Source organism: Scleropages formosus, chromosome 16 (genome assembly GCF_900964775.1).
Source record: "Scleropages formosus chromosome 16, fSclFor1.1, whole genome shotgun sequence".
Taxonomy (NCBI): Eukaryota; Metazoa; Chordata; class Actinopteri; order Osteoglossiformes; family Osteoglossidae; genus Scleropages; species Scleropages formosus.
Window position 1 is genome coordinate 2,845,579 of NC_041821.1, and position 24,139 is coordinate 2,869,717.

Here is a 24,139-nt window from a genome sequence, read left to right on the forward strand (position 1 = left end):
TACGGCGCGTTTGTGCACCGCGGCACCTTGGATTTAAATTAGACAATACGTAACGTTGACTCGGATTACTCAACTCGAGTAAGGAAGGACTAAAAAAAAAAACGAGTAAAAGGAGGCAGGGGAAACGAGAAACGGCGTTAAACGACTGACGGTAATGGCTTCTTCATTAGTGGAGTCTGAGGTTTGAGGTCGATGGGCCCTAATGGGCGCGAGGGTCCGCAGCGCCCGTCCTTACGACACGTGCAGACGCGGCGTTATGTCTGAATGGTGTCGAAACGAATCCTCGAGACGCCGCCGTCGCATTAAGTATCGAGCGGCCAGAAACCTTTGGCAGAAATTAATAGCTCGGCGTATTGTTCATTCATTAACATTAAAACGTAATGGGAAATTATTGCTGCGCTCAAGTACTAATAAACAGTCCCAACAGGCGCTCTGAAAATACTTTTCCCACAACACCTAAACCTACTGTCTATATGCTGGCCCACATATAATGGAGTCATTACCTCTGTTAAAGGCAATTTAAACAATTACAGTCATTTTCCCATTAATGCAGAAGGGTAATTTTATTACTATATGCACATAATAATGATAACAATAATAATACCAATATCTGATGTCTTAGATCAAGGTGACTCACAATGCTAGATATTCAACTTTACAGTTATTCACACCTTTATACAGCAGGGTAATTTTCACCACTTGCTCACAACTGTAAGCTCTACAACAAATTTGCCTGCTGCCTTCGCTCAAGGTGACGCAAATGAATTGTTTTCATTCACACTACTTACAGTTATTGGCCTATTTTTACTGCATCAATTCACGGTAAGCACTTCGATGAAAGGTACCGCAGCAGGGATTTGAACCCAAATCCTTCAGATTACATGGCCACCACCTTAAGCACTACTCCACCTGCTGACCCTACACTCCCGCTCTCGAAATGGAGTAATGTGATGCGACCGAGTTGGAGTTTAACGTGTGGAGCTGTACAAATAGGAACGAGGGGGGCCTTCGGCCGTCCTGCGGGCGGTCGGGCCCCAGGTGCGAGCGATAAACGGAACACGTCTCCGAACGCCACGCAGGGCGGCTGCAGGCGCCCTCGCCCAAGGCCCCGTGTTCCCGGACGGAAAGTTGTGCGCCGTTTCAAGGGAACGCCGGTCGGGGGAGCAGAGCGAGGCAGAGAGAGGCAGAGCGACGACCTCGTCCTTCATCTCGGCGACCGGACCCATGTGGTCGCTCTGCGGCGGCGCTCGTCCAAGGGCCACGCGGCTGTCCTCTCGAAACTCCCGCCTTTTCCGTGACCACATCTCTCCAAATAAATTTAGCGTTACAAACTTACTCGAAAAATGACAAAAAAAAAAAAACGTGAAAACAGTCTACATCACGTGTGTATATGAATATATTTCACGGGTACAAGTACATATATACCGTAGCTTCACAAGCGACATTGTCACAAAAATGCCAAATAGGAGATGCCAGCTGTCTGCTGGATTCCACAGAGTTTGTTAATGACCGCGGCGCAAACCGGACACATCGGCTGCCATAAAAGAGAATTCCAAAGAATGGGCATTTTCATAAAGTTACGGCATTTTAATAGAGTTTGATCAGCCACTGTACTGCAGGCCTCAACTGTTTGATCGATTCCGCCTGTTCCGGAACGTTCTCCATGCGCAGCAGCATTTTCTTTCGCATCCGATGAGACATTTTTGTGAAGAGAAGCACAGTAAATACATGCCGTACCTGACACATGCAGACAAACACGCAGACTCATATACAGAGTGACGTGTGGGGACTTACCTGTGCCTGAAATCTTTATTTCTTATAGGAGCAAGAGCACAGAAAGAGAGAGAGAGAGAATAAAATTGAAAAATGTGAATTATATAGAGAGAAAGCCCACATTTTGAGCGCGGGGTCTGAAGATTTGTGTGAACAGAAAAGATGAACAAGAGCGTCTCGGGAGATATTTTCCTCGCTCTCCGAGCAGTCGGGAGTTATTTCGGCAATAACTCTTGCGCGGAGAGAAGGGCCGAGTCGCGAACGCGCCGGAGACGGCCGCCGCGCCACATCAGCGCTCCTGCTCAGGTTAACTGGCTCATAATGGGTTATTGATTGTGTCACGGACAATAAAAACACACTCCTAAATTGCTTCTTTAAAACGACTGCGGAATCAAGGGCGCCGTGGGCCGCGCTCCAGCATCAGCCTCCGCAACTGAGCTCGTTTGCCGTGCGGCTACACCGTGTCTCCCCTCTGTCTGCAGGGGGCGCCCAGGAGCGCCTCACACGCACACCCCCCCAGCGTTTACACCCCTGGAGAGCTGTGCGAAGGGAGTCTGTTCTTTAGTAACCGTTATTTAAACAACGGGGCGCGGTGGCGCGGCGGGTTTGGTCGGGTCCTGCCCCCCCCGGCGGGTCTGGGGTTCAAGTCTCGCTTGGGGTGCCTCGCGACAGACTGGCGTCCCATTGTGGGTGTGTCCCCTCCCTCTCCAGCCTTGCGCCCCGTGTTAGGCTCCGGTTTGCCGCGACCCCGCTTGGGACAAGCGGTTTCAGACTCTGTGTGTGTATTTAAACAATAGGCTACTTACAGCGGTTTAGCCATTCAGAGGGCTGGGTAATTTTTACTGTATTAATTCAAGGTAATTCTGAAGGGTACTGCAGGAAGAGGTGGGATTCAAACCCGTCTCCTTCCATTCTAAGGTGATGGCTGGAAGCACCAGGCCACCTCCTGGTTTATGAATTTGGCAAATGGTGCATGATCCCCGTAACCAGCACAGTGCCAACAGATTAAATTCCAGCACACATAATCCATAAGGATTTATACATAATAATGCACAGATTTAATCCAACAAAATAAGTTGTGGTTGTTGTTATTATTATTATTATTTTGTTGCAATCACTTTCATTATTGCTGTGCTGCTGTTCAGGCACCATTATCCAGAGTTGCAGGATAAATGAAGCAGCGGAAATTACGTTTTAATTAAATTAAAATAAAACTGAAATTGGCGTTAATATGGCAGGTGGTAAAAGGGGAGGCCGTTTAGGCGCGAGGGGCTGCGAGAGGACGGCCTCGTGGTCGGCGCTCGCTCCCGTGCTGCTCGGGCAGATGCAAAGATCTTTCTCATTGCTGGCACCGCTTCCAAGCGCTCCGCTTGACCGCGGCCGGTCGGCGAGGCCCGCGGGGAGCTCTGGCGGACACGCCCGGCCGCCTTTGATGCGCGCAGACCGGCCGCGGGTCTCGGGTTCCGGGGGAACCGAAAGCCAAGATGGCGAGCGCTTTCCGGAAGGAGGGGACGATGGGCGGCCGGGGCGAGGCCGTACCTCAGCTCCATGACGCTGGTGACGTTGCCCGACGGGAAGATGCGGCGCACGTAGTTAAAGTCGCCGACGAAGATGCTGCCGTCGCTGCCGCACGCCAGGGCCACGGGTGCCAGCAGCTTGTTGCCGTCCGCCTGGCCGTTGCAGCTGGGGCAGGAGATGCTGCGCCGACGCCCGTTGCCCATGATGGTGGCGATCACTGGGGGCTGCTGGGAAATGAACTGGTTCTCTCCGTTGCCCTTGTACAGGATGCCTGAGGGGCGGGAGGAGAAGGCCGTGAGTGGCGCCGAGGCCCGCGCTCCATCGCCTTTCTTCCCTCCGCTCGCGGACATTTCCGAATCGACGCGGCGTGAAATGGGGAGGGGGAATTATTTGCTTTCATTTGCTTTTGAAAGTTTTGCCGAAAAATAATTTCACCATCTGATTGACTCGCTCTCGCTGCGAGCGAAAATAAGTTTAGGAGGGAAAAAGAAATACTGTACCGCATAAACATTTTCCAGAGTGTAATTAATTTAACTTTGAATATTACTCCTTCAGATCATTTTCAAGTTCAGAAAACCTGGGAGAAAAGTTGCGAGAGTGAAACGTTTTAAACATCACGGCTCCTTTTGTAATTAGGAGTATTAATAATGCTAATTTATTCATTTTTTTTCCCTTGTTGAAAGCGTTTATCTTTAAAGCGAACTCATGTTTCCGAATCGATAAACCCCGCGCAGCCACAAACGGTTTGAATATTTACACTTCCTGCAATGTCTCCCTTGTAACTGACGGAGCACTGATTCCCCCACAGGATTTCCCACCCCCACTGTGAATTTCAGAGGTTCGACAAAACTGACGTGTGAGATCAAGAGTTACTTCATGTGAATCACTTTCTGGAAAATAAAAACTATAATCTGAGATACTTAATGTGAATAAACACTGGAGGAAGAGCAGTAAACCATCACTGGCTGTTGCAGAATATGTATATTACAGTATATACGGTATGTACATCTCATAGACGCTTACATAAAAACTATATTAATATTCATGCAAGGGACGTGTAGAGCATCATTAAAGTGATAAAATGAAAAGAAAGCATAATGGCAGCATCTCGAGACACTGTAAATCAATAAATAAACATTGAGGCAGAAAGGAAAAATGTTGGAAAGTGTGTTTAACAGCTGTGAAGTGTTTAATGATCTGTTACTCAACGCTGGTATCCCTTATTGGCCCGGACTGAAAATAGCTCTCAAATCCCAAAGGCAGTGCAGCGCTGCAGCATCTGGAGGAGCAGGCGGAAGAAGTCACGAACAGGTTCGAGGAACCTTTCACACGGTTATTTCTTGCCCCACATAGATCTGGAAGACCATTAAGATGACCAAGACCAGGCTGTGAGGGTGCAGAGCCGTGACCTTCTGAATGCCTACGGCTCCTTGAACTTCCGAATGCACAAAGCCCCTTGACCTTCTGGACTCCTACAAACCTTTGACCTTCGGGATTCATGCAAACCCCGGATCTTCTGGATGGCTACAGATCCTTGACCCTCTGAATTCTTAGAGCTCCTTGACATTCTTGACTCATACAGCCCTTTGACCTTCTGGATTCACACAGACCCCTGATCTTCTGAATGGCTACAGGTAATTGACCCTCTGAATTTCTAGAGCCCCTTGACCTTCTGGACTCCTACAAACCTTTGACTTTCGGGATTCATGCAGACCCCTGATCTTCTGGATGGCTACAGATCCTTGACCCTCTGAATTCCTAGAACCCCTTGACCTTCTGGACTCCTACAGACTTCTGACCTTCTGGATTCATATAGATCCTTGACTTTCTGGATACCTACAGTCCCACATCCCCACTGAAGGTGCACTAGAGGAGCAGCACTGTCAGGAATTCAAGCAGGGCTGTCAAGTTCAAGTCACTGCACAGCACTGGTGCCATTAATGACTGATGAGCTTGACTCATGTCCACAAGGTGAGAGGTTCAAGTTCAAGGAGGAAAGCGTTTATTGTACCTTCACAGGTTATTATCCTGAACAGCAGCAGTAAGACACTGACCTTCACAAATGGTGCAGTATACCTTTACAGTGCATATACTGCCACTACTCACTATGGATAAAGGCTGAACGGGGACGGAAGCAGGCCCACCATCAGGAATACAGTCAGACCTGTCTTGTTCAAGTCCTTGCACTGCGCTATAATAACATTGAAAATAACAATTCAATGGCCAAGTGTGTTTGCGCATACAAAGAATGTGACACGGCGCGATGCTCCTTCACACATGTCCAACATACAGAACACTATCAATTTGAGGAGATAACCGGAGGTACACATCCTGAAGAGCTCTAGTAAAAATTACCGAGTTGTTTAAAAGGGGGTAATAATTGTAGGCATCTTTATGTTGCACGCTGCTTTAGAGAAGAACATCAAATAAATATAAACGAAGACATTTATGATGATGACCTGAAGTCAGGACCAAACGGTCACAGATTCAAGCTCCAGGAGGGTCCCTTTTGTTTTACCTTAGAGGAGGGTTACCACCCTGAACTACACCAGTAAGCCATCCAGCTGCATAAATGGTGAAATACACTTTTACAATCTATGTACGGTAATTCACTTTTGATTAAAGCATCTACTTTGCAATGAAATCATTTGTTAATGTATTTATTGGAGCGTGCCATCACTTCAGTTTCATGCGGAGCTCGTGAGGGACAGCGTTTGGTCGAACAGGTAAACCCTGAGTGTAATCGCCGTGTCGGTGGTTTCATGTGTCTCCAAGTTCCAGGGAAAAAGGGGCAGGGGTGGGAAAAACAACATAACGGGCGCTAAAGGATCAGCATCTCGGCCGGACGGTTTAACGAGGGCCGATGTGGATTTGGAGGGAACGGTTTTGATGGATGACGGCCATAAATGAGAAGAAGACGAGTGCCACGGGCAGGGGTTTCTGATTAGGGGGTATGCCAATATTGCGATTTCATCTCAAAATGGTGCTTTTTAATATCCTGCCTAAGGACACTGCGTAAAAGGTTTTGATTACATCTGAATTTGCCTTGATTAAAAATGTTTTAATGTCTTCTGCACATTATTTGATGAGGATTTTGGTGATAATAAATGACTTTTTAAAAAATCGTAAATGCTGCGCGGGTGATGAAATTTTTCCGGTGCGTTTGCCTCCTTAAACACACATACAATATAACAAAAATACCACAGTGCTGGATTTGTTTGACATGAACTGTGAGTGCTGCGCTCGCTGTCGTTTATATGAGCTCAATTGTGTGCCAAAAGCCAGTTAATATATTGACAACCAGAATTTTTCTGCATCTGAAAAATGAAACATTTGTCTTCTTCAATTCAGACATGCATCCTAACTAAAAGTATTTTTTGTCAAATATTTTTAGTGCATTACTTATTTTTGTAATCATTTTATAACCAATATTTAAGAAAATTTTATCCTTTTCTCTACATATAACACAATATAACACAATATTCAGCATTAGAGAGGATGTTATACTGTACAATAAATTTATCATAATTTACATTCCATTTTATCAGAATTTCAAACATGCATAAAAGGGATTTTTATTTTTGGGACTTTTTGTGAATATATGTAGGAATTATAAATAATATTAATTTGACAAAGTGCTCTTTTAATAAAACATATTAACATTTATTAAATATGCTTTCATAAAGGTATTTATTACAGATAAGAGAAAGAATAAAATGTGGGAACAACAAAACAACTCATGCAGTAACAAGTATAAGCATCATTTTCAGTTTTTCAATGATCAAATTATATTTTTAATTGTCACCGCACAATATTAAAAATATTGTATATTTGTAATTTCATTGCATAAAATGTATGCATCTTTAATCAGCTTTGCTCAATAATATTGATCAGTATGTTATGTTAAATAGTGGATTGCTCTTCAGCACAGAGCTGTCAGAATATCCATCTTTAGAGCCCTATTAATTGAGTGCATATCCAATGCGCTTTAATATTTCAAAAATAAATAGAGATAAATTCATAAATATTTTAGACATTGTTACAAAGTCATTTCCGTTATCAATCAGCAACACTGACTGTCACCGCCAGACAAACGTGGGGATTTTGATTTATTTCCCTTTTAATTCTCGGCTCCGCAAGTTGCGGAGAGCGGGGACGCGGACCTCGGAGGGACCTCGGAGGGACCACAAGGGTCGCCGCAACCGCAACCGCAACCGCAACGGTCCTGGAGCGCAGGAAAGAGCAGATACGCCGGCGCCTGGTCGCGCACCTGTGTCCCCGGTTCACGTGCGGAAGCGCGCGCCGCTCGTCACCCTTTTTTTCTCTCCGCGCGCGCGCGCGCGCGTTCGGGGCCCCCCGTAGGCGACCCCTGCGGGCGCCGGTGGACCGGACCGAACCTGCCGCTGACCCGCCCCCTTCGCTTCGGAAACCAGCGCTGCCCAGAGAGTCAAAGTCATCGCAGATAAATATTAAAGCGCGGCGGCGGCGGCGCAAACACAACTTGTTTTTTTTGGGTGGGCTTCAAAGACGGGACTTCAAAGGGTGGTCTCATGCTGCGAGTGTTAAATTATTCACGCGGAGCAACATGTTGGAATTCCGCGCGCTCGCGCTCCACTAATTACGACAAAGATCAATGGCGGCGCCTAAGCCTCGTCCGCGGGAGCGGGCTTATCGGCGCCGCGCGCGCCTGCGCGCTTCCCCTACGTCACGGCGGATCTCGACGCCCGGCCAGGAACGAGCTTCGCACCTACCTAGCCCCCGCCCCCACCCCGATTAACCTGCTCCATTGATTTTCTGTTTGATGGAGGATTCAAAAGAACTTTCTAGACTGTGCGGGGGGGGCAAAGGCAGCCAGCATTATTTCCTCAGCTGAACCGGCTGCTGAGAGGCTCATGGGAGCGCGACCCGCTCTAGAGAGGAACACGCAACTTTGAGCTGCCGTCAGATCCTGCTCCTCAACTAGAATTACACAGCAGGGTAATTTTTACTGTATCAACTCAAGGTGAGTACCTTGATCAAGGGAAGCGCATCACGGCTGGGATTCAGACTCGGCGGGGACCCTTCTGCTTACGGGTAAGATTCTGTAAAAATCTTGGATATAATAGCCACAAAACCACTGTTTCCTTTCGTAAACCTTCTCATCTGGACATTACGATTACCTTTTAGCTCCATTAAAAACTGAAACATGATATAAAGTCACCAAAAATAAAAGTGTTGTCTCACACCGGAGACTTTGGCTCCTCAACGGACAGACGACGCCACGAAACGAATGAAATGCTCCGGGAAAATGCTTGAATGTCCGCTTGAAATGCTCCGCTTGAATGTCTCTGAAAATGCGGAACTCTAATGTTTGTAACGCGAGGATCTGAGAAATATAAAATATCAGCTACGTTTTAAGGAGGAATACGTGCCCGTTTTTATATAACACTTGACGTTTCCTCTTTTGCAAGACCTCCCTTTGAAGAAGTGACCGGGATTTGGGAGGAATCCGCGACTGGGTCAGCAGCCTGGTGGAGAATTTAAATGAGGTCGGAGCAGCGAGAGAGAATTACTGCTCACATTCAGCTCAATTCGCTCCAATTTAGGGGTCGCTTACAGCCCTTCGCCGAAAGGGCTTCCCTCCGCCTGCTCCGCAGCGAGCGCGTCCTTAAGGGCGGCCGGTAGCGTAGCGGTTACTGCTGTTGCCTTAGGACCCAAAGGTTGCAGGTTCGAATCCCACCTCTAGCGGCAGTATCCTGGAGGAAAGTACTGTATCTTGGCCCCGCAGCTCGCTTTGGAGAAAAGTGTTAGCTAAACACATAAATGTTTTTCAGACAGCATTCCAAGAGCGACGTGTCTCGCGTAAGTGTCCACGTTATGCTACTTTGTCGCCTCGCTTTCGGTTTCTCGGCACGATCGGCCGAAACCCTCGCGAGGCACAGACGCCGACCGACAGCCCATCGTCGCCGACTCCTCCCACGCGCTCTGCTCTACTCACCGAACGGTCCCGCGCCGCGCGCTCGGAACTCGTACCCGAGCCCGACCCACGCGCCAAAGAACAGCAGCCTATTTGCACGTGGACCCGCCCGGCGCTGGGCCGCGGATTCGCTACGGTGGCGCTGCAGCGCGACTCGTCCTCCCGTCAATGTCACCACGCCTCCCTCTCCCTCCCGCTCTCCTGCAGCACATCTCCTCGCACCTCCTCTTCAGGTAAGCACCTCGTCCATAAATATTTCATGATGTCGCGAGCACTTCCTTACACTTCGAAAGCTCATTTGAATAATGAACAAACAGTTCCCTGGAGGCGGCGGGGGAGGGGCTTCGCCGAAGGGACGGAGGGAGAGTTTGAAGCGGCTCAACGCTGCATCGGCGCCCCTAAAGTGAGCGGATCGGAATTAATCTCCTGCAGCAGGACTGAATTGCGAGGCGCCTGCTTTCTGGGCTTCGCCACTGAGACGGAAGGAATGAGGGATAAAAATGAAAGGGCGGAAGCGATGAGACGAGTCCCGGGGGCTGAAGGGATCCAGCGGGAGAAGAAAGGTGTGGGCGGGGCCTCCTTCACAGCCTCAATTTCTCAGGTGTGCCGCCCGGCGCGTTTCGGGGTCCTGCTGGGCGTCCCATTATCGGCCGCCGTCACCCGATGTCGCCGAGCGTCTCTGAGCGGAAACGATAAGACCTCTTTAAAGGGGGGGGTGTGAACGTGGGGGGTGGGGCACGGAGGGGGGGACGCGGGGCTTGGCCGAACAGTCGGCCTAAGATGCGACAGCAAATGCCGACGACCAACCGGGTTCGGGACGGGACGAAGACCTCCTTTTTCACCGGAAAGGATAACACCTCCGCGGGACCCCCTCCGGCCCTCGCAGAAACATGTGCCCTTGAAGATTAGGACGGTGCCCGGACTTCACAGCACCGCGCTCGTTCCGCCGAGTCGGGCATCGCCTCACACGCTCGCCGAGGCGTCTGGAGCTCATCTTAACTGGCCCGCGGTGGAGTATCGAGGCGGACGAGCCCCCCGCGGGACACCAGGAAGAGACGCCGCTCGCTCGGAGCCCAGAGGGACGTCTGACCCCGGTCTGCGGCATCGCGGGAGATAAAAATCCCACCTGGAGGCTCAGAGCTTCGAATTCCACCTTCCGACGGCCGACTGCACGGCGCCTGCTGACCGAGGACCAAGCCTCGACGATGAATGGAAGAAAGGCCGCTTCAATCTTCCAGCAGTTCGAAGCACACGCACACAAATCAGGACGTTAAGGTTATGTGATGCAAACCAACGTTTGCAAAAGTGAGATTTCAAACAGATGCACATTACTATACAGAGCGGAGGTTTGGGGACCAGGTACCTCACAGCTGTTGGACTAGAACAGCAACTCAGTCTCTCACACACACACACACACACACACACACACACAAAAAACCCGGTGTTGCTCCGGTTATCCAGCGGTAAACGGCTAGCGGGACTGCGGGTCAGAGTGAGTCCGCCAGCAGGCTGATGCGCATTCCAGCCAAAGGGGGTTGTTGGGGGGGATGGGAACCTCGCACCCGTGTCCGATTGCGCACGGCGTCCTGCTCCGTGAGGGCTGCTCAGTCCGCAGTGCGCGGCGAGGTAAACTTCTCACGGTGGTGATCGGAGTCCAGGCTGCCGAGACACACTGCGCCCAGGGGCCCCATTATAACAAAGGAAGCAGCGGTTAGTGTTTCGCTCACATGCCCTCGCCTTCCACACACACACACACACACACACACACACACACACACAGAGAGTCTCGCACAGTGAAGTCGAGCGGTAATTTGATTTGACTGAAATGATGTCTGTGTTACACTCGTTCGCAGATCAATAATATCCAGCTCTCTCGCTTCGCTGACGGGAGCAAACGTGACATTCAAGCCTGATGTTGCGTTTAATGTTATTTACTAACAAAATTAATAAAACACACTTCACTTATTTCGTTTATTTAACTGTATTTGTTTTTAAGTTTTTATAATCAAATTAAAATTGTTTACCAAATAATATTGCACGTTTTAACATTTGCACTGAAAAGATGGATTTGGCATCAGCATATATAAAGATAATAAGAAAAAAAAGGAAAAAAAAAATGCTGAGCATCCCACCTAACATCCGCTGAGTTTTCGAGATTGTGTTACGGGTGATGGTGTTTGGAACATGTTTTCCTGTAATGTCCTTCAACTGTCCTCGCACCACAGATTCCACGCTTCTCCACTATGTGAAAAATACACCCCCCCGCCGCCCTCCCAGGTTGATCCAAAGCGGTTCCGACAGAAGACGCAGTCGGCACGGCTCGGCAGCGCCGGGTCTCATCGGCAGAGCGCTTAGCTGTCAGCGTATTCTACTGAGACGGGGTGTTTCCCGGGAACGACGTGGGGCCATCCTTGTGTCTCATTTGGGTTCGAGGGGAGTGTGGGGGGGGGTGGGGGGGGTCGCCCACTGCCCGGAGAGCCACGGCTCGGTGCCGCACGTGCAAAAGAGAGCGAGGGAACGGAGCGCCGTTTGCCGCAGAGGCCGGGAGGCTCGACGGTGGCGCTGGTGGGATTGGGGCGGCCGGCGGCAGCGGCCAGTTGAAATGCTGCCTTTGCCGACTCGCGAGAGTCTGGAGATTAAAGGGTCCCAAATTCCACGAGACAAGTGGCACTAAGCCGTGGAGGTAAAAGGGGGCTTAGCGTCACTCAGGCGGCGGCAACTCGGAGCGGCGGGTGCGGCCAACGCTGCAACGGCCCGGTTGAGGACCATTGCACCCGACAGCCGAGCGAGGAATTATATGTTTATTAGCTTTGTCCCTTTCGTTCCGGGTCACAGCTCGTACGGGCCTGTAAAGCGGCGGCGAGACGTAGCGAGAGCGACGACGGCGGCGGCACTGGGGGCGCTCTCGGTCCGCTCACAGTTCCGAACTAACAATCGACCGCACGTCCCGGGAAACGTAAGCGGCGCGATTCCGGCTGGGCCGACCGGCCGCTCGCGCCGTCCTCCTCCCGCAGACCCTGTCCCTCCGCGCTTTGACTCCGTTACGGCGCACGAGCTGTCGGACGCCGCTCCGTCTTCATTAGAATATTTATTGCGGCGTCGCGCGGCTCCAGCTGCCGCCACCTGCCACCAGCCGCGTCGCCCCGTAAAGAATTAATTTCTCCTGCCTCATCCGGCCTGTCATTAAGCACCAATCATTTTGTTTATTCAATTAGACACCCGTCAGTTTGAGGAGCCGCTGCCCGTCACAGAGCCCTTCTCGATGTAACGCACAGCTTGCCTCATGTCGGGGGGTGAGGGTGAGCCGGCGCTTCCTTTTTCACATCGCCCTTTAATGGATGGACCGTGACTCTCACCCGAGCAGGTGCACGAGCTGCTGTGACCTTCGCTGCTGCTTGTTCACCTTATTTATTACTCTTTTTATTATTACCATCATTACAAGTGCAAAAAGTGTCAGATAAATGAAAAGTAACAGACTGTGAAGTTTACACACCGAGCTCCCTATTCTGATTTACCCATGTATACAGCAGAGTGATTTTACTGTCAATTCAGGGTAAGTATCCTGATAAGTGTTCCACAGCAGGTGATGGGATTTGAACCCGGGACCGCTGCCTGCGAGAAGATTGTTTTAACCACTGCGCCACTTTGTACCGCAGATTTAGAGCAGTAAGAAATTTACAGAGCAGTAAAAAAAGCAATACAGCAAATAAAAACTCTTGCCTGAGATACAAACTATTTTTATTACCCTTTCAAAATTGTTTTTTTGCAGTATGTGATTTTTTTAAGTCTTATGAACAGACAAGATCTGTTCCTTCTATTTTGGCTTCTCTCTCTGTTTACATTTATTTTGATTTCTTTAGCAGACACTTTTCCCCAAAGCGACTTCCAGTGAACTCTATGTAGTGTTATGAGCCCACACACCTTCTTCACCATGGTGAATTACACTGCTAGATACACTACTTACACTGGGTCACTCATCCATGCATCAGTGGAACACACACTCTCTCTGTTCGTCACTCACACACTATGGAGAAACCTGAACAGCATGTCTTTGGGGTGTAGGAGGAAACCAGAGCACCCGGAGGAAACCCACACGGACATGGGGAGAACATGCAAACTCCATACAGACTGAGTGGGGATCAAACCCATGTCCTCTTACACCACCCCGGCGCTGTGAACTAGCAGCGCTACTCGCTGTGCCATCATGTCGCCCAGGCCCAACAGCACGCGGTGCAGAAGCCGTCCTCTTACCTTGCTGCACATCCAGAATGTGGTGCTTGTTCAGCGTCCAGCCGCCCATGTTGGAGGAGTCCAGCTCGTACCCTTGCAGAACGGCCGTCCGCTTCTCCCACAGGATCAGGTCCAGGCAGGACTCGTACTCGAAGCCCACGGACACTGCGGCGACACGGCGCGGTCGTGAGCTGCGGCGTCTCATTTGCGCAGCGTCGACTCCGGCTCGAGCGACTCCCTGGGAGCTTTGCGAGCGACGACAACCACAGGAGGAAGTGTCCCGGCCGCCCGGCCGCCCGCCCGCCCGCAACTCCTTTCAAATTCATATCCATTTGCAGCATTAGAGGGACGACCTTGGGCGCACGGCGAATCGATAATCATACAGGAACCCAGCTGGCGAATTCGCTAATGTAACGCAACCCGAAATAACATGCGAGGACGGTGAGGCGAAACCCTACTTGTTCACCTCGGCGCCGAAGAGAGGCCCGTTTCCAATCAACGCACAATATCTGTCATCGGCTAAAAAAGGCCATTTTCTCCCCGGGTGAAGGAATGAGTACAACTACCCAGCGGTGCGGCTGTAACGCCCGCACGCCGTGAGTTTATTTTCAAAAAGAAAGGCGCTCGGTATTCTCCGCCGGCTTTCTCGTCATCCGAGCGGCTAAAAATAACACGTTCTGCTGTCAAAAACGTTTAGCCGAGACAACCTTTGCATTTCAGCGAAGAGTGCCAATAAAACCGTCCTCGAAGCTGCTGAGCTGGCCGTATTGAATTTAGAGACGGCTGCCGAGGGGAAATGGCTTTCCGTCGAGGGTGGTCACGTGTGAAAGGAGCCCGTGTCAGCAAAAGGGCACCGGCTGTAAAACGGATAAACAAACAAATAAACACGAGCGCGGCTTTAATGTCTCTCGTTGCGGCAAAGCGGAGCACTTCTAACGATGGATGCGGCGCGCTCGGAAAGCGAGTCGGACAAAGACCCCGAGGGTCAGAAAAAAATTTTGTCTTTAACCTCCGGCCGTCTGCGGCGGAGGGTAAAATAAAGGGGGCGGGAGCTGTGTTGAAAAATTCGACTAATGGTGACCGCTTACTGGGTTTTCATGGGAAGGGAAGGGAGGGTACGGAAGTGGCTTCCGCAGATTTGGTCCGTGGGTTCAGGGGCGGGAGAAACTCACCAACAGCCTCCGACAGGCCGTAGACCTTCTGGTTGTAGGCGTCCGTCTTGTCCCAGATGAAGGTGTAGGACAGGTTGGGCGAGGCGGGGAACCACTTCTGGAAGAGGCGACCTACCACCGCCACCAGCAGGTGCACCTTCATCAGGTTGAAGGGGATGGTGGCCTGAGTCATGGTCACTTTCAGGACGGCCTTGTAGCCGGCGGCACGCGAACTCAGGTAGATCAGGTGGAGGTCGCTACCCGGGATGCCCGTCTCCTCCTGGAGGACCTTTTCCGAGACAGAGCGAGGATGGGCTTCAGCGTACGGCAAACGCGTCCCACAGCCACTCGAACCGCAACTGAGCGCTCAACAGCAATTCCGCCTCTACCGAACAACTCACCCCGCACATCCGTGTTGTACAAAGGCTCTGCTGAACTTATTTTTGGATAAATAGGGCAAACCATATACGTAGGGTTCCATTCTACATGTGTGGTCCACACACGACCTCAAGGTCAGCACTGAAGAGGTTCCTTCCTGCTCACGTATTCATTTCCCAGAACCACCTGCTCCTGTTGCTGCACAGTGCAGGAAGACTAATATGGCTGGAAATAACCTGGCAGGAGAGAATGCCATCGCTTACAGCTGACTGCAGAATGTGGTCAAACTGCTGCGAAGAACCCACCGACTGCACCGATTGGCTGAAACTCTGCTCGCATTAATACCGATAGGGTGAAATTCCTGGCACCTTCACCCTGACTGGATGAAATGCGAGCAGCCACCAACGACTGGGCGAAACCCCATGTGTCTCCCCCTGATTGGATGAGACCTACACCACCAGCTCCCATTGGATGAAACACTGAGCCCCTTCCCACTGATTGGTTAAAATTTCCCGCTCCTTCATCCCCGTTGCGTGAATCCCCTGAACCTTTCCCATGACTAGATAAAACGCTCAGCACCCACCAAGACTGGGTGAAACTCCCAGCACCTTCCACCCGATTGGACGAAACCTGCCGTACCTTCTCCCGATTGGATAAGAACCCAGCAGCGCCTACGATTGGACGAAGGACATCTCCGCTTCCACAGAAACTGGCGTGGGAGTCACGTCAGTCCACGAGGACTCAAGTTACTCTGTTTTCATGAGGTATCTCCAGCTTCATGGAGGTGGCAGTACATTTGAAGGGGTCTGTGACAGACTCCCCTTTATCACGCTCATACAGGACGAATGAATCGAGCGGGACGACGAGATAAATGTACACGTGTGCCGCGGGGTTCTTGCCACGTGGGCTTCACGCTTGCGCGCAGAGTGAAACACATGGCTGTGGCCCTGTGTGTAACACACCCCGCCGCTCCACTGCTATGATCGCGACCGATGCTCGGCTTTAATCATCACGCCGAGGTCTCCGCCCTCCTCGCGGTCTCCAAAGGGCGAACCCGAGGCCAGAATTAAGTGACTGCAAATCTCCCACCCCCAGATTTCCTTACTTTAATCTCTATGTACAGACCCTCGCTAATGTGTCTCCATCACGTTCCAGGTTCATTAGCACCGATCCCTGCATATTTGTCCAATTACAAAATATTCCATTTAATTTGAAAAAATTAGTCGTTCAGCTTCATCTGAGACAGTAGGTGGCACAGTGATTAGAGATGTTGACTTGCAATCAAAGGTACTGGGTTTGGACCCCGACTAGTGCTGCAGAACCCTTGATCATGATGCCCTGATGCAGTAAAGATTACCCTGCTCTATAAATGGATAAATCATTATAAATACCTTAGTGTACAAACCTAAGTTGCTTTGGATGATGGCATCAGTTGGGTAAATATTGTGACCAATATGCAAAAACAAAAAATATACGGTGCTGCTGTGATATAACGACTGAATGATATTACTCTTCTAGTTTCAATCATGTCATAACTTCTTGACAATGATACGAATGAGAGTCCCCTCACTGGCAGCTCACGACAGCTGTCATTGCACAGTAGGAATATGAGTGAATAACTGCAGTATGAAATGTCTTCATATTATGTAATTCCAGCAGGATGTGGCTGCGCAGACAAGTGTTCCTGCATCTCTAGCTTTTAATGACAAACCCCGCCATGACCTGGCAGGACAGAACCACCAGGACCGCTGAGATCGTAGTGGAAAGGGATGGCTGGGATAAGGAGCTCCGTCACAAGACCACAGATCGACCATCTCCAGCAGACGCGCTCTTGGATCACGGTCACAGTGTTACCGTATGCACAAAAGAAGCCTGATCGCTGGAGGTGAACTTCAGAAACCATGTGCAGCAGTACAAAATAAAACTTTAAACAAATCCGTTTATGATTCCTTACTGTACCATGCATGGGCTGGGGAAAGGGGGAGTGTTTGTTCATCTCTAAGGTGCAACACAGAGCGGTGTGGCCCTCTTCAAAGTCAATGACACGTGTCTGTCCAATAAAGTCCCTCTTTACCGCTGATGCAGAACTTACTCACTGCAGGGGCTGTTCACTCGCATCAGGGGCTGGGAGCCGTGACATGGCCCTCACACCCTCAGACGTGGGGTGAGTCTCAAGGATGGGCAATGGTAGCGAAGCAGAGCTGAGGGTTCAGGAGTCCACCTAGGTCTGTTGATGCATTACAGAACATCTACAGACCATCTACCCAACATCCAAACGACGTCTACAGAAGATCCATGCCAGCAGAGTCACAGTGTGTTCCCAGCCAGCGGTGCACCTTGTCACCAGGAACAATAAAAAGCTGCATCTGAGGAGCAAACCATGAGTAACACTAGATGAGGGCGACACAGATGCCGTTGTCATCTTAGCTAGAGTGACAAACCCGGATTCATGAAAACACAGCAGCTGCTGGGAATAAACTGGCAACGTGTGGGCGAAGTCTTCCTCGGAAATAACACCCACTTTTCCCACTCACTTGGCAGGGAACAGATCGGGGAGTGGGTTGAAGATGCAGAAAGGGCCCAGAGGTCGTACCTTCAAGTAACCATTGACCTGAACTGCTGAAAGAGAATGTCCAAAAAAGCAACAGGTGGTGCGGAGTTTAACGCCGTCAACCTGCCTGTCAAAGGACCAGGGTTCAAACCGCACCTCCTGCTGCGATGCCAGTGATGAAGGCACTCATCCTGAACTGATCTAATGAAAATGATCCCAGCTATAGAAATGGGTAAATCAGTGTAAGTAGCTTAACTTGACATCATATGTCCCTTTGGAGACAAGTGTCAGATAAAGGAATAATGAGAATAAGAAGTAACAGTAAGAGCCGTAGCCATGCCAGGGATGCTCACCTGCGTCTCCGGTATGAAGGGCGTGTCCACCGAGGATGACCTGAAGAACGTGGACAGCGGCGAGGACACGACGAGGGGGCTGGGCCGCACGAAGCCACTCAGGTCGCAGCTCGGGATGCTGTTCTCCTCCCTCTTCATCACGAGCGTGTCCATAACGTGGAACACGTTCCACGGGATCCACACGGTGCGGTGCTGCGTCAAGAAGGGAGCGCGCTCGAAGCTCAGCGTCAGCGAGGCACCGCCGTTGGCCAGCAGGTCGAACCTGACAGAAGATGATGTCCGTTTCACTGTAGGGAACCATTGCGGACATAGTGGACAACAACTGTACGTCTGGCAACATGGAAGGACAGAGGAAGACAGACAGTTAACAGCATGGATGAAGACGGATCACTCATTTTTGGAACATTCACCTCTTCGGCCTTTGGACACACACACACACACACACACACACACACACACACGCACACACAGGTGCTGCATGAAACTGAAAGCTGCTTCCTGATGCAACAAGTGATCCAGTGGACCCCAGACAGCCCGGATGGAGCCACACCTGATTGCCAGATGTCTCCCATGTCTGACTGGACGTGGCCCAACTGTAACTGTCTTCTGAATTTTTTTTCACGCCTTCTGTTAAGTTAGCGGTTATGGGGCAGAACATCTGGATCAATTGTTGTAGTCACAACGCTGCTCACCTGTATCAAGGCCATTGGGTCAAAGCCTGGGCAGTCCGCTGAGCCCCCCGACCACACAGCATTTATAAAAGTAACAAGGGTCTGAAGATGGGCTTCACAATTATGTGTCATGTTCATAACATGACCAACCCTAATACCAAACCCCATGCCCCAACACCTACCCCGATACCCTAATATTAACGTTAATACCCCGGAAATAATCCCCTTGCCCTAACACCTACTGTATTATCTCAGTAATAGCCATAACACTTCAAAAATAAACCCCTTCAGGCCCCTACTCTAACACTAATACCCCAACAGTAATCCCCAAGCCCCAACATTAATTCTAAGTATCTCAATACTAAGTCTACAGTAGTATTGGACCATGAACCAGTACTAATCCCCCATGGGCCCACATAAATCCTAATAGTTCAGTACTAACCCCCACGTCTCTACATGAACCCCAGTACCCCAACGCTAACCCTAATACCCCAGTACTAATCTGCCATGGCCATACATAACCTTAACGCCCGTAGAGAAACGCCCCGTGTTCCAGAGAGCACCGAGAGCTAACCAGTGGTTCTGTACTCACTTTGTCGCAGTCAGTCATTAGAGTCCAGGCAGGACGAATGAGGTCCAACAGTTTGGTGTAACAACACACGGCGGTTTTCACAACAGAAAAGCAGCGCTTCTAATGACTGATTCCGCCCTTGTAAATTCAATGCATTTTTAAACAGGTCATTTTAAACAGTCTCTCCGAACAGTTTCTCGGAGCGCGAGCGGTTTGCAGGCGACGGGCATGGCGGTAGCATCGTCTCGCCATTTCGGAGCGGTGAATACATAATCAGGGAATCGAATCATGTCGATTGATCATCGATAGCTGGATTGAAGATACGTTTTAATTTGGATGGCAGATGTGCGGAACGGCAGTCCCCCTCTGACCCGGGTTCTCGGGGGGTAGCTGGACTGCCGTGCCGTTCGTAAGGTGCGGTGCTTTGACGCCGGTGAGTCCGCGCGTAAGCTGAGGGGCAGCTGAGGGACTTGCTGACAGTGACAGGGGTCACGATGTGTCACGATAAACTGTGGCGCCCAAGGGTCACCATGGTAACCATGGAGCGGTCATATGACCGGGTGTTACGCAGGTCAGCGGGTTACCTACATGCCATCCTGGCGTGTGATTGTGTAGCCGTGTTCCGGGTAATGCAGGAAGGAGACGTTGACCCCGATGAGAGGAGTGCCATCTGCTGTGAGCACCTGTCCCCGGATGATGGACACCAGGCTGCGGGAGGACAGGAGACGGTGATCCTGTTATTGACCCTAGGAGCCACTATTACAATGACAGGTGCCCTATTCCATTTTAAAAAGCACATGTAAATGAGCCCATCCCCACACGCACAAACTTCACACAAGTCCTCTCTTCCCGTGCCTATCGGGATCGATACTCTAGAAGCAAGAGATTAAAATATAAATCATACTTTAGCGCGGCACGCTGCCATCGAGACTGTCACTCACAGAGAACTGCCCCCCACTAATTAATTGGGAGGTGGACTACAGCCTGACGCCGCTCAGGGAGAGGGACACTTACACCGGGCTTTGAATTTATGGCTGCCGTTCTGAGGTAGACCTCCCCCCCCTCTGCAGACCGCAGGGTATGAGCCTTCAGCTGCCGTTTTTCTTTGAGATCGTTACCGCTTTGCGCTGCAACAGACCCCCTCGGTTTTCATTTCCATTTCAGGAGACGCTTTGTGGACACCATCAAACGCAGCGCCAGCCCATTTCCCTGACTGGACGGCCAAGTAAGGATTAACGGAGTGACCCAGTAGACTTCAGGGTATACATGATGCATGTCACCACAAACACAATAATAAGACCACCCTCATTATGGTAATCCCCCTCTTGCCATAGTGACTCACCACTGCTGCTGTCCTCGCTACAGCCTACTTTCGTCATGGCAACCCAACCTCGTCACAGGAAAACATCTCTGTTTGCACCTCTTTGCTGCCCAGTCTCATTATAGTTACCAACCCTCATCATTATATCCTGCCCTTTAACATAGTGACCCACCATCGCTCCTGTTTTCTCCACAGCCCGCTGCTGTCGTGGTAACCGGTGCCGGGCGATCGGAGTCATGGAGTCGGAAGCAATTATTGGGTTACTGGAGTCGGAGTCGGTACATGTACAGTACCGTATATGCCGGCGTATAAGTCGACCCGCAAAAATTAGAGGTGTGATAGAGGGTTAGGCCAATATTCGCCGGATAAGTCGACCCCCAAAATAACGTGCAACTTTTGGCCAGGGCCGTGGAGTCGGAAACAGCTACTGGGTTACTGGAGTCGGAGTCGAAGGTTCCGCGTACCGACTCCACGGCCCTGATGGTAACCCACGCTCACCGTCGTAACCCAGCCGACCGCGGCCCTCTCTGCAGCCCTCTCTCGCCCTGGTACCCGACTCTCTCACTTGCCCTGTAACTTCTCACTTTCTAAGCTCATTTTCATCACTTCGGTCTCGGAATTCCGGCAGCCTGTTTAGCTCCGCAGTCGAGCTCAGTCATACGAGGCAATGTTAATAAATAAATAAATTCTAAAAAGAAGCTGTGAAAAGTGCCACTGGTTGTTCTGTTCTCAGCCTAGCCTGTGGTTGACACTGTTCCTGAGGCGATGTAAAAAGGCTCACTGCGCCTCCAACGTGGAATACGCCCACCGTTTGCTGGTGGATGACGCCGAAGGAGAGGAGCGCGGAAGAAATGCCGACGGATGAAGAGTCCCCTCTGAGAAGGGAAGAAAGACACGGCTCTGCTCAGAACCCAGCAGAAGCGGCCGCTTTCATTTGGAGCTCCTCCGAGCGCCGAGGATTTCAGCGGCATGCTAATCGCACAGTCGACAGAGCCCGGGACCGTAGGCCCGGCTCGCTCTTCGCCGTCGAAGACCCCCGCCACAGACAAACACAAGTGCAGGATTATTATTACTACCATCTTTCCACACTCCTGGAGTGTTAAATCACTGTATCATGAATAATTGCTTATCTGACATCTTAAAGGTGACTTACCGTGTTAGATCTGTAAACTAAGCTTCTTACACTGAATTACGCAGTCACACCGCTGGGTAATTTTTACTCTATCAGCTCACGGTAAGTACCTTGATCCAGGGTACTATGGCAAGACTGGGGATTTCGACCCGGGACCTTTATTGCGAAGCACCGACTCTCACCGCTACGCCATCAATCTTTCAGAATAATACATGAACCCTAAGAAGCCTAGCAATTTATCTTTAACCGTAACGCCGGTTTGTTTAAGAAACGCGTGCCATTTATTGTACTGATTTCGATCAGCACGCGCCAGTCGTCCACTTGCGACAGTGACCAACCGCAGGCTGGATCTTCTGCAGATGGTTAACAGATCTGCCGCAAATAAGGTCGACCCATCGATGGGGGTAAATTCGACAAAGCCCCGCCCCTCCAAGGCGAAGGCGAGCTCCCGTCAGAGCTTACGTACCGCCGGCTGTCCCACAGCGGACGCTAGGATTAGCCGCCACTTGCGGCAAGAGAAACCGACTTGCTTGTTTTTGTCAAAATTTGTGGCTTTTCCGTGCAAGCGCCTGTTCTACGCTCCAGAACAACTGCCAAGCGGTGAAAGCGACCCGTTTGTAGCGCACGACAGAATGACGATATTGTTTACACGTTTGTGACGAAGGACGGTGTTTAGCTACGGATTACAGCGCATGGCGTGGCGTGGCGGGCTCGGAGGGAGCGGCTGGCGCGGGACGCTCCCACCTGCTTCCCGTTTTCCCCTTGACCAGCCGCCAAGCCGCCTCTCCGTGCCGCTTAGCACAGATGTGGCCATTTGTCACGTTTTCCGCAGGAAACGGTTTCTCCTTAATCCTCGGCTCCTGCAAACAGCCACCCGAACCGAGCGCTCCCGTCAAGGTGTTAATTACACGCTCATTACTGCGTCCATTCGAAGGCTCTGTTTTCCCACGAAAACCTTCAAACGCTCGTCTCCCTCAAAGGTAGGGAGGTGCAGCTGGGCGTGAGGAGCGCTGAAAAGCACACTCTTCCGTGCTTGGAGGGCATCTTGCTGTTCGGCACAATGTCACGGCGGAGCAGGCTGGACACAAGACTGCAAAAACAATAAGTCAACACTGCCGGTGTCCGCTGCTGCGCTGTCAGGACTGCGATAGTCATGCACCGATGGAGATGACAGAGACTGCGCCCGCTTTCGTTGGGTTAAAGAGGCTTGCCAGGGCAATTGGAAAAAAAGGGGAAACGAGGAGACAAAGCTGGATTGGGGACGAGAATACGAGCAGCTCATAAAAATGAGCATAGGAGGGGAGAGTTGTCTGTGAACTGCTAAGGAAAACAGAACCGGGAGGGAAGCGTGCGAGAAGTTACTGCGGATCTGCACGGGATGACCCGACTGCCCTCCTGTCTAGACGTGACGACACTTCCTACCTTCACAGCGGAGCGCCTCAAGCTAGAAACAAGGTAGGAGAAAGCCCTCTGGATTTCCCGAGTGTTTCGGATCCTATTAGACGACCACTTTCCCCCAAGTCTAGCTCTAAAATAGCAGCGAGAATGAAGTCTGATTGGATTACTTGGAGGGCGTAACCTGAGCGCTCTTGGTCTCGCTTACTTACCATTTCATTACTTGTCTGGACAGCGCCGACACAGGCCGCAGCGACGCAGCGCCGGTTTCACGGCCGGTGGGCCCTATGCTTGACCTCCGCTTCGTGATTAGGCTCATCTCCGAGGTCCGTGTGTCTAAATATTGACTCGGGCTGAACCTAAACCAAAAACTGCCAGGTTCCAATAGGTGTCTTGCTGTCTCACCCATCTACTAGAAATAAAACTGCTCAGTTTGACCAACGTGGGCACAGTTGCCGTTTCAGGGTCTCCAGCAGGCATCGTGGACATCACAGTAATCCACCATGGCCTGGAGGTCTCAGGTGAGCCCATACCTCTGGTTGAAGGGATTTTCCCCAGGGACCACATGGCTGCCCTCGGGTCCTGCAAGGAAGCTGATGCGCTGATAGAAGGAGCGTGCAGCCAGTGGGGTCTGGGGAGGCGGCGCCTGGGCGATGAGCTCGCTGGGCTCAGGGGAGCCCTGACAGTAGGGTTGGCTCCGACACGAGGTTTGCAGGCAGCAGTCGGGGTCCATGCAGTCCGCCAAACCGTCTGCAGGTGGGGGGCACGCGGAAACAAAAGTGAGGCGAGCGGCATGGGAACACCTGCTGGAAGAGGGCCACGGAGAAACCCCCCGAAAGTGAGCGGAGGGGCAAGGGAGGTTTCCTTGGCTGAGACGCCAGAACGCAACCCGCTTCCGGCTAATCGACACAGATTTAAACCGTATGGCATCGTACGGAAATTGAACATCCCGCACTGCGCCACATAGCCAACCGTAAAGATTTGACTCTCGCCTTCGTAGCTGACAGATGGTTAAATTTTTTTTTTGCGCAGAACAGACTGCGTTCTCTCGCCGGTGAGCAGTTTTTTTTTCGAAGTCTCATGAAACATAGTCGTTTGTCTTTGTTAGTTCATAAAAACCCGGCGCGGCGTGTGTAGAC

The 24,139-nt window shown here is 50.9% G+C and overlaps 1 protein-coding gene across 4 annotated transcripts in view; it reads right to left on the reverse strand.

Moving 5' to 3' along the window:
• The window catches only part of tenm3 (teneurin transmembrane protein 3), a 199,731-nt gene that overhangs the window by 16,636 nt on the left and 158,956 nt on the right, over window positions 1–24,139 (reverse strand). For 2 of the 4 annotated variants that reach the window (XM_029258794.1, XM_029258795.1), the window contains 7 exons: window positions 23,534–23,750; window positions 19,741–19,860; window positions 17,911–18,172; window positions 14,650–14,917; window positions 13,499–13,642; window positions 3,313–3,562; window positions 1,795–1,815 (listed from right to left, as the gene is read on the reverse strand). In XM_029258794.1, coding sequence (XP_029114627.1) covers window positions 1,795–1,815; window positions 3,313–3,562; window positions 13,499–13,642; window positions 14,650–14,917; window positions 17,911–18,172; window positions 19,741–19,860; window positions 23,534–23,750 — 1,282 coding nt within the window. The remainder of the gene's footprint in view (window positions 1–1,794; window positions 1,816–3,312; window positions 3,563–13,498; window positions 13,643–14,649; window positions 14,918–17,910; window positions 18,173–19,740; window positions 19,861–23,533; window positions 23,751–24,139) is intronic. The other 2 variants (XM_029258797.1, XM_029258796.1) reach the window with 1 other exon arrangement.